The following is an 11,254-nucleotide window of genomic DNA, read 5'->3' on the forward strand; positions in this document are numbered from 1 at the left end:
TTGGTAGTGTTTTTGATTTAACAATATATGCCTATCTCTTTCTGCTTTCATTCTATTTTAGGTATGTTTGATACTTTACATTTCTGTTAAGATTTTATACATCTTACCCACCAGAGGCCTTAAAAGGTTTCACAGGTCCTTCTTAGAAAAATCATTCCTATTCAATGAGTCAGAGTGGGCATTTCTGCTCAAAAATAGGGTGGGGTAAATTGCATGAGAATATTAACACCCATTTGTGCAGGTTTGCTCTGTAAAGTTTGGGTATTTCTTTAAATTGGATTCCAGATTATTGATTTTTATGCTCATGGTAATGCATGAAAGCGTAGTTCAGATATCCCTTATGCGCTGTTACACTCTTGTAGACCATGTGAGTGAAGCAGAAAGTATTTGGTATTATGTTTAACCCACCTCCTGCAAATTCAAGATGAACTTACTCCTGACAGATGGGATGCTTGGAAATATACCACATTACAAAGGATGTGCCTGTTATCTAAATAATATGTAATACTTCCAAACGTTCGTGTATTAGTGTGGTCTCAATTACTTTCAGGTTTAGTAGCCATTGGCATCTGTCACTATTTTTAGGGAGTACATTTGGGCCTTTATTTTGAAGGCCATAGCAAACTTCCGGGCTTCTCTAGTTTACCAGTTTGACTTGATGCAGCAGAAGCAGGAGGTTGGGACCCCAAATGGGGGAAGGGTGGGAGCGATAAGCAAAGTTGATTCCTCCCTCCCCCCTCATGCTGTGTCTGTCTGCAGCAACGTTCAATTGATTTCACCTCTGAAAAGACCCATTCATGGCTTTATTCGTCTTTATTGATGTGGCTCCACTAGAACAGACATGACTGTCAACTGCATTTTCATTTAGTGTAGGAAGATTAGGTTATTGACTGTAGTGGTTGACTAATTAGTGTGTAACCCATACCTTATGCTCATAACTACTGTATGCCTATATTATGACTTAACCATTACATGGTTTTTCACCAATTTCAACAAATGCAAAGTTGCATTATGGGCCTGATCTCTGTACGCCTAGTAGTAGCAGTTAAGTCGTTCACCAGATGGAGCTGAAAACACAACAGCAAAAACACTCTTAGAAAAAGCCTAGATTAGCAAACCAGTGACAACCCAAAAGTGTAAACAATGCATGCATACGTATGAAAGTGACATCTTACAAAAAGTAAAAATGATTTCTTTTGTTTGAATTTTTCTTATTCAGACATGTAATAAACAAGCTCACACATTTTAAAACAACTGAGCATGGCAAAGCAAAACAAAAAAATATCAACAGGTGACAACCAACGTATTTTTAAGTGTCTTTCCATTTTTGCCACAACCAAATAACAAACGTCCATTCGAACATTTCTCACGGGTCCACCCAGCTAGTCCCAGCTAGTGTGGCGAACCATGTGAGAACTGACACATATAACAATGCTAACAAACTAAGAGACGTAGCCTGTCCCACAATATACCGAGACCATAATATTATCATGCCATGACAGTTCTCAGGATCTGTGCTAAAATGTTAAAGTAAAAATCTCGACAATAACACTGCTATGATGGATAATACAACCACATCAAAACATTGTAGTACAATATTTTAGAAATATCCATTTTATCTGTGTAGTATTCTACAGGTTTCATACATTATTGTGTAGTTAGGTTGATCTATAATTGTTCTGCTGGGGGTTTAGTATATTCTAAAGCTCCCCCACTTTGCTACGTCAAAATGGAGGAATTTAAACAGTTTATGAAGTCCATCATACCGCAGGCCATCACCTTATGCAGCTGATAACTGTGCATGTCCAGAAGTCAATGCTCCTTTTCTGTTGTAGAAGCACCATGCAGTCTCCACACTGGGCTCACAGTGGGGGCGGAACAGCGTGAGCACCCTCTGGTTTTCCACTGTGACGCTGAGCAGGTGCAACCCTGTTTGTGCAGCAGAGACTAAAAGGAGAATACCGGTGTCATTTAAAACAAGAGTGCCTTAACTAACATCTACATTTAGTTGACATTTTAAAATCAGCGCTTCTTTTATTTCCATCTCTGAAACAAGCTTGAAATGAGCTCTTGGTTGAGCAAATAAGCATGCCGAATGCAAGCAGAACTATGATATATGAAGAACTGTATTTGCGTATATATATATATATATATATATATATATATATATATATATATATATATATATATATATAAAATTCTGTGGGAGCCACGTCCATCATGTACTTAAAATGTGACAGGTGAAGTATGACTGAACATTATTACAAAGCTTAGGTAATTATTAAAGTTGCATTAAGTGATCGTTTTGATTGCATGAGGGTACAGCAAGAGTGCAGAATCAAGTCAAAGAAACAAAGCCCTGAGAGACAGATTTGAGCTGTTGTGACTAATATCTTTGTGACGTATTGCCTACTTGCATATCTAGCAGACAGCAAAATTTAAAAAATCCCTTTGGATCAGTGTTTCTGGTCTTCTGACCAACATAACACAATTTTGACTCATCTAAAGACTTTCGTTTCCAAAAACTTTAATCTTATGTGATCTCATGCTGGCCAGATGGCGTTAACAGCTTGTCTGAGCTGGTAGTTTATGGTTGGTCTATGTGAGGGTCAAAACCATAGAGTGTATAAAACATGGACATAGCGTCTGTGACATCACCCATAGATTCTTGAAGAGCCATTGTGAAGCTCAGTGTGGGCAGCTCGGGCCGTCGCCATCTTGGCACTGCCTGACTCTGCCTGCTGCCGGATAATCCAAAAAATAGGCAAGAGGTGGAGCTGAGGCGGGCTGAAGAAGCCTGGTTGCTGAGCTAGCCACCTGTGATGGCACCCACCTGTCACTCAAAGCAGCCTACGCCCTTAATTATGCATACTTTAAGCCCGAATATAATTTAAATGGACCAGTTATATAAAGATTCATGAATCAAAAAAGGGAATAGAGATTAAACCATTTCACACAGGGGTCTAAATTATTTTTACAGTCACTGATCTATAGGGATTGATTCCCTTTTGGAGCCAGCCTCAAGTGGTCATTTGAGGGACTGCGGTTTTTGACACTTCCGCGTTTTTCTGCCCCGGGGGGTTGCTAATTGCTACTTCTCAATATATTTAGCTTTTAACACATCAAAAATATCACTTAATGCAGGTTAGTGATACAAAATGAAGGGCTGCAAAGGTAGAAGATAGATTTTGTCTTCAACATGACACGACTATGTGCAAACCAAAAAAAAAGGATCAACGTGGTTTAATGGCACAAACTGAAAACAAAAAACACCGGCATTTTCCTTTTAAAATCATAAACCATATGTTCCCGCACCATTTAAAAGAGGGCTATTTATCAAAACCTGCCCAATGTCCTTTATATGGACACAACGAGCATTACCTGAACTAAACAACCTGCTCCAAACATTACCCAAAAACACCAAATGGTGCCAGTCAGAGTACAGCCGCTGTGCTATGTCAAAAGTCACTCCACAGCAGAGGCAGTCCACAAGTAAAAGCTTGGAGTAATCGAGTGCAGGAGCAAAGGTTTGCTGAGAGGTTGAAGATTCAGTGTAGGGGCACCGAGAGTGCGTAATAGACGGTTCAGGTTTATAACAGGTAGGTAAAGATTCCAGACAGAGGCTGAATATTCCACATGTGGGAAGAATAGGTCACTCTGCCGGCAGCTGAAGGTAATGTCAAGGGTGGGGCTGCACATTTCATTTACCAAAAGTATAAAAAACAAAAGAAAAACCCCCACCTGGACAGGCTGGTGCATCTGAAAGAAACCGCACAGGGTCATTAAGCTTCTCCAAACATTTATTCAGACATCTCAGATCTGTTCTGAGGAAGTTCTTCTTCAGAATAAAATTGTCTTAGCAAATGCTCTTGTAGCAAGGTTTGGATAGCGTGCGGGATCCTTCCGGTTACACTAAATGTCCAAGTGAAAATGTAGGTCACTAAAAACTTCCAAGATGGAGTAAAAGGTCTTTTTTATATTGCTTTCTAAATGTAGAATTCCACTGCTGTGGAGAATCTTGAAATGGATTTAAATTCGCTTTATCTGTTAGTTGGTCACAATTCCTACTGAAATTTCAATATCCAAAAGAAAGAGAAAAAGAAAGCAAAGCTGTTTTAGTCAATAATGTGCAGCTATAAAGTAGAGGCAAGGATATCCCACAAGGGACCTGTGGGCTTGCAGATGAGATGGGGTTGGAGGGCAATGGGGATTTGGGGTGACTCAGTGAGACTCTCCATTGACCGAGCTCCCCTCTCCTCTGGGAGAGGAGGAGCGGGAAAGCCCCTTCTCTGTGTTCTCTGAGCTGGAGCCGTTCTGGCTGTGGTGCTCGGCCGTAGACGTGGTGCTGGATGCCGTAGCCGAGGTGGACGAGGGCTTGGCCTTCTCCTTAAAGTCCGTTATGATGACTGTCAGGTCCCCAACCGTCACCTCCAGGTGCTGGGCGCTGCTCCGGTCAATGTTTTTTAACCTCGGCCTGAGTGAGTGAGAAATAGTTGGTGAGAGTAAGAGGGGGAAAAAAAGCAAAAAACTGAGAAAGTATTTTAAGGCTATTTCTTTGCTAACAAACTCCCAAACTGTCTATCTTAAATAATAGACTTATTTGCAGTGTTTTTGTGCTAGAGCTTAAATCAGCCAAAATGCAACCACACGACTGCCCTGCTGCTCAAAAACCCTATGACCCGGTTAAGCCCCAGAATGCCTGTTACTCATCTAGACTGCCATGGAAGTGTACCCAAGACAGACAAAATGTCAAACTGTGTTCATGGAGAAAATAACAAATTAAAATAACAAATCAACAAGCCCCCAAGGGAGACAATGTTGCTTATCCTACTGGGAAATGTAACTCCAAAGATAAACGATGCCCCACACCAGGCACAAACCGTTTAGTTAACTCAGCCTCTATTGTTTTCTACAAATCCCTTGCTTTCCCACCGTGAGACACTCAAATGTTTCACAACCATCACAGTTTTGTTTAGCGAACTTCCTCCTGTTTCAACAAGTACAACTGACCCTCAAAGTCCAATCTACTGTTCCTTTAAACCTCTCACACAACCATCTCATTAGTTGAAACAACAAAACCAACACCCAATAGGTTTATAAACTTACTCAAGGCAGAAGAGAAAGTGAAAAATAAACCGGGATGGATCCCAGACGAGCCGCCATTTGTTACAAGTTGGCTCCTTCTTGCAAAAAAAAAAGAAGAGGAAACTCCACAAATGTGACCGCGATGGGCTTTATTCAGCCAAACTACAGATTATCATAAACATCAAGAAAAACGTGGCTTTCCATGTTTTTTTATGTTTAATATCAGTATTGGCAGGAGTGTATGGGTGTGTGTACAAGTAAGAGTCAAGAAATAATGGAGAGCTGGAGTGTCCCTGGGGAGTGGTGTAGAGAGAGCACAGCATGCCCTGCAGCCATCTCAAGTGCAGGTGAGCCAGGCAGTACAGATGTGCCACATCTCCTCTGCAACCCTGGCCTTGACTCCGCCTACAGGCACCCTGGAACACCCTGGAAGTAAAAAGGCACACACACCAAAACAGAACAGCAGAGGACAACCCCAGGGTCGTCCCACTTTTAAATCCTGCATGAGATTGTGCATTAATCAGCCCTTGTGAAATTCTATCTTTGATTTACCCATGAGTGAAAGCACCTTGATCTTTCTGCTACCAAGACACTGAAAACTGAAAAGAGCTTTTCCAGACACTGCTTTGAAATGTATTTCTGGTGTTTCCCACCCTCCCCACGTCTATCGTTTGAAGTACTTTATGAAATATGACAACACATCAACCTCACTTCAGGTGGCAACATAAACACCATCTATAGTTTCTAGTGCTTATTCATTCATCTCTGTAATATCTGATTCCGGTTGATCCAGTTGATCCCCCCCCCCCCCAACCCTGTGTCAGCTTGTTTACCTCATCTTCTTGTGACTGTTCTTCTTGAGCGCTGGCTCTCTGTCGCTCTTCTCCCTCTCTACTCTCTCCTTCTTCTCCTTTTTGGGCTGCAAGGGCAACACAAACTGCTGCGTTACCTGCTGCTGCGAGACGAGCTGGGAGACGGGACGAGGCTTCCTGATCCGCGGAGGGGAAGAGGGGGGATAAAGAGGGAGAGACAGAGTGTGGCAGATTAATGAGAGGGAAAATCACAGTGAACACATGGCTTCATGATAGCGTTGTACTATAATCAAGAGCCAATAATCACTGCCAGTGCTGGTTAGGAGGGTGCTGCTGAAGTGTTCTTAACACTGGCAGCAAGTGGCACCACATACTGAGTGCATTCACAATAAAATCCAGGATTCGGCCATCTGTGAGACATGTACTGTAGTATACCTGCTCAGACTTGTTTTAAGGCTCAGAGGGATAAACATTGACAAGCTGGGAGCTGTTTTGGTGAACACAAAGCTGTGATAGGAATTGTGAGCATGCAAAATATTCAGAAGTCAGATTGCATAGGAGGTATGCATGTATGTTTTCTACTTGCTTTTATACAACTCACAAAAGAAGAGAGAAAGAGAAGAGTGGTGTTTTGCTCTTAAGAGAAGTGAGATCAGCTCTGACCTCAACCACAGAATGTCACATTTTTATTAAAACGTCACACCCAATATGTTTTCCCCCGTTCTTCCCAAATGTGGAATTCTCCTGCACTGCAGTCTTTGTCTCTTATAACTCCAGGCGAGTGTGTAAACAGCCATAAAGTGTGTCACCTGCTGCTTCTTTTTACACCCAGTAGTCACTACTGCTGCACCAGTGGGCATGATCCCTCACTGGCTTCCTATCCGTGATCGCTGTCAGTTGTGTAAATGGCTTCTGTCAGAGTGTAATTATATTTTCCATGATGGATTTTAAGATTTTGATTATAGATTACGTACAAAACACACAGTAATGGTTTTTCTGCCTTGCATCAAAAGTCATGGTCCCTGGTGTGTTATTGATGACAGAAAAAACAGTGTTTGCTGATGGCAATGCTTGCCTGATAAGTGAGGATGATGCACCCTCGCAGAATGCTAAAAGACAAATACAATATCAAATAAAACTTCAGTGTAACACCGTGAATAAAATGTTTCTCCACACAGTCAAAATTTCCATCCTCCATGAGTGCCTGCTGTCTCAAAAAATATACATTATGCAATTGGTCTGGCAACCGTTTGCATGCATGAGGGCTGCAATCGTGTGTGTGTGTGTGTGTGTGTGTGTGTGTGTGTGTGTGTTGTGTTTTGGAGCTGGCAAGAGCCCTAGCCGAGAGGCGAGTGCGTTGAAGGCCATCTGTTGAGAGAGCCTACACATCTAGTGCCTGATTTTGCATGCACACATCAACACAGTTGTATGTATGAATGCACCTATGCACATTACAGCATACACATACAGCACTAAAAAGCCAAAGCAGTGTATACAAATCCAAAATGGGTGCACATGAAAACATATGCATCCTTTATAAATGCTATCAACAGACCATACAATCAGGCATATTAAGGCACATGACTGCCTACACACACACACACCCACACACACACACACCACACACACACACACACACACACACACACACACACCCCACCACACGACACACATACACACACACACACACACACACACACACACACAGCAGTGAGCAGATGAAGCATGAGGGCATGATGAGAACAGCAGAAGAACACAGTGTGTTTTCTGAGCCCTGTTGTGCAGTCATATTTGTAATTCATAATTTAATTTCATAGTTAATCACCCAGTTTCTGTGAAATGTAAGCTTCAAACTACTGCTCATGAAAATATTCATCTGAATGTAAGCAAAGCATTGTATTGATGCTTTCATACTGTAACTCTCTGTTGGTAACACTGTACAACAGTTTCCCTCAACTATACTAACCTGTGTATGAACCCTTCGAAATTCGTATTGCAATTACAAAACCTTGGCCACCAGGTGCTTCATGAAAAATGCCCTTTTGCACTTGCCTAATTTAATTATAAGGCTGAATCACAGTACAAGTACAGAGTGTACAAATGCTCTGGACTTGAAAAAATCCATCCACAAAATTAGTTTGAGCACCTGGCCAAGTGTTGCCCGACAATGCGCCACATTTCTGCCAAAAAGAGCCTTGGTGGCCTATTTAGCTTAATTTAGAGGCTTCCACCTCATTTTCTAATAGGAAATGTATAAGCCGGGGCTGCTGGTCTGTCTTGTTTTAAGGGCAAAGCTGTTGTTTAACAGTTCTGGGATGACCTAAATTGGGGCCCAGCTTCAAAGAGTCTCTCCCAGAGTTTTTTTTTTCAGAGTTATCATTGCATTCTCAGAACATGCAGTAATGCTAGTAAGGCTAGAGCAAAATGCAAATGGGTCTCTTGGCCTACATAACCATCTGATAGCGAGGAGATGTCGAGATCCTCTAATATGTCTGTCTTGTCAGCACAACGCTGCAGAATTGCTGACACCTTTTTAAATAAAAGCAGAGGCCTTTCAAAGTCCTCTAGCTCAAGTAGTTTGTGGCACTCCTTTAAACTAAAACAATGAAGAAATGTCTAGTTTTCTGAATTTACTGAAGCTCTCACACAAAACAGCAACTGTCTGAACAGAATGGACCGTCCTGCCCTCGGGCTATATGTTACCAGCTTCCAAAAATAAAACCAAGACAACTAGCAGCCTCATTCATAACCTCTTAGATTTGTCTTTTGATATGATTTCTGGATGTCATTATGCACTTATATGGTTCCTGTGATTTACTGTATGTAATGAGCAGATGAATTACTGCTATCTCTGTCACTCATTAATGCTGCAAAGAGCACTGTGTGTTTTGCCTGATGTGCGATCAGAAGAAGGGAGAAAAAAAAACGCCCTAGGCTAATTGTGCTATTTTCTATTTAAAATGAAAAGACTGGCTGTGCCTGAGAGCGATTGAGGCCAACTATAAACATATTTTGTACATACTATTTTCTTTGTGCATAACAATGAAGTAGATTTTCACTAATAGAGCCAGCTCAATAACCTGGAGGTGAAATAGGAGACAAGCTAATATCACTGTGAGGCAAAGCAGCAGGCCTAAACAGAGCTACCTCTGTTAACCCAATCAAATGGTTATTATCTTAGCACTTAGGCCTTTTGCTACTGGCCTCCATGTGGAAGCTGAGTGTGTGTTTCTGTGCGTGCGTTTATTGATTGCAACAGGAATTTCTGTGCCTAATGTAACGGCCCATTCTTTCTGACATTAATACTGCGTGTTGGAACTGTTGTTCCAATCGATGTTTGCTCCAGTCATGCCGTCTATTTCACAGTAGCTAATGGAGTCCCACACTGGGAAATTAGGACGTTACGAGGAGGGCTTAAACACACCAAATTCCATTTCCTTGAAAAGAAAATGGCAATCTCTTTATTTTAAATCTCTTAATGTAGTCAGGAAAACATTAAGTCTCTCTTTTACGCACACATTTCACTGAGGGGGGAAAACTCTGTCTGATCCCTTTGCAAATATGACACACACACACACACACACACACACACACACACACACACACACACACACACACACACACACACACACACACACACACACACACACACACCCCCACACACACACACACACACACACAAAAACGAACAACACACACACCCCATCTATCACGATCTCTCTCCCTCCTTCTAATGCACCCACTGACCTCCCGCTCCTCCACCAACAAAGCAGTCGATGAACCGACACATGGCCTGAAAATGTCTTCTCTGGTCCTGATTTGGTCACATACTAAATTCAGTAGGTGGTCAAATTATGACTCAGGATGGTTTGTCCATCAAGTTTCTGCCACAGCAGGTCATAAACACAACAGCGCACGTAGACTCATCAGTAACACAGATGGTGGGGTAGTGTGTATGAGCCCTAATCTGTTTATAGACAAGTCATAATAACCTTAGGCTTAGAAAAGAACGTGACTATGAGTGGTCTAGTCTGCTTAAACTCAAATAACCCTACCATTGCATCCCTGTCCTGTTAAAATAATACATATTGGGGCGCCCGGACTGCTCAGTTGGTAGAGCAGGTGCCCATATATAGGAGGTATACTCCTCGCTGCAGTGAGCCTGGGTTCGACTCCAACCTGCGGCCCTTTGCTGCATGTCCTCCCCCCCTTTTTAATGTCTTCAGCTGTCCTGTCGAATAAAGGCCTATAAATGCCCAAAAACATCTAAAAATAAATATATAAATACTTTTCCAAAACATCCAGTTTAATTAGTTAATACAAACCGGCCTGTTTTCAGTTTTGAGTGCATTGTTCAGACAATGGGTTTTCAAATTGGGTTATTTAGCCTAAAACATGAGGATGTTTTCAACCTGTAAAGCAACACTTAGACCTTCAGTTTATCTGTTCAAAATCACCAAATTTAGATAAAGACATAGATACAAAGTTTTCATAAATAAGAAAAGTGACGATTGGTTTGGTGGCCTTTTTGATGTAAAAAATATTCTACTTGAAAATCTGAACTGCATCTTCTACTCACGGTTCTTTACATACCTTGTAAACAGTTTGATTGCAAGCTACTTACTACCAACTGTTTCATCTCCACACAAAGTAAGAAACCACTCCATTTTAATTGTCTGTCCACCCAAAAAAAATAACAATGTAACAATGGTGCTGTAACAAATCCAAACTCTGAGGTTGGGAGGTGACGTGTTTGTACCAGGACATGAAGGTCCATGCAAATGAGGTGCACTGAGAGGTGCAGTGTTCTGCTTTCAAAGTCTGGCCAGTCTTTAGGGGAAGCCGTCATAGTTTTCATTAGTAGTATAGTATCATCATGAGAGGTCATCTTATTTTCAAAAGCTCACTAGGCTCTCTCTAGACGCCTGACAAGGCACCTTTGGCCAGTACACCAGCCATTTGCTCTTAAAAATGTGTCGCACCAAAAGACAGCAGAGCAGAAATCTGCAGATGTTTGGACTGCTTGCTAACATTTGTCTAGTACATTGTGTGATGAGCAAACAGCTTACAGGACAGCCGATGGACTACAAATTGGCACAGGGGTGTGCTGCAATAAACAAATCTCATCGCACTGTTCTGTGATGGTTGTAAGATCATTGTGAAATAGCTTATTTTATGCCCTGTTGAACACTCTCAATCTAGGTGTAGGTGTGTGTCAAGTCTTCTATCAGCAGGACGTAGGCTGCTCCTGGGAGCTCTTCCAACCCGATGATTAATGTCTCTCCCTGCCTGTACATGCTCCCACCATGTGTGTGTGTGTGTGTGTGTGTGTGTGTGTGTGTGTGTGTGTGTGTGTG

The 11,254-nt window shown here is 41.8% G+C and overlaps 1 protein-coding gene across 3 annotated transcripts in view; it reads right to left on the reverse strand.

The window, feature by feature from the left end:
* Window positions 1-794: 794 nt before the first annotated feature.
* The window catches only part of yaf2 (YY1 associated factor 2), a 16,582-nt gene continuing 6,122 nt past the window's right edge, over window positions 795-11,254 (reverse strand). For 2 of the 3 annotated variants that reach the window (XM_032505703.1, XM_032505706.1), the window contains 2 exons: window positions 5,919-6,074; window positions 5,216-5,511 (listed from right to left, as the gene is read on the reverse strand). In XM_032505703.1, the coding sequence (XP_032361594.1) occupies window positions 5,235-5,511; window positions 5,919-6,074 (433 nt within the window). In that variant the 3' untranslated portion in view covers window positions 5,216-5,234. Of the gene's footprint in view, window positions 4,475-5,215; window positions 5,512-5,918; window positions 6,075-11,254 lie in introns of those variants that run through there. The other variant, XM_032505705.1, reaches the window with a different exon arrangement.

This window comes from Etheostoma spectabile, chromosome 23 (genome assembly GCF_008692095.1).
Source record: "Etheostoma spectabile isolate EspeVRDwgs_2016 chromosome 23, UIUC_Espe_1.0, whole genome shotgun sequence".
Classification (NCBI taxonomy): Eukaryota; Metazoa; Chordata; class Actinopteri; order Perciformes; family Percidae; genus Etheostoma; species Etheostoma spectabile.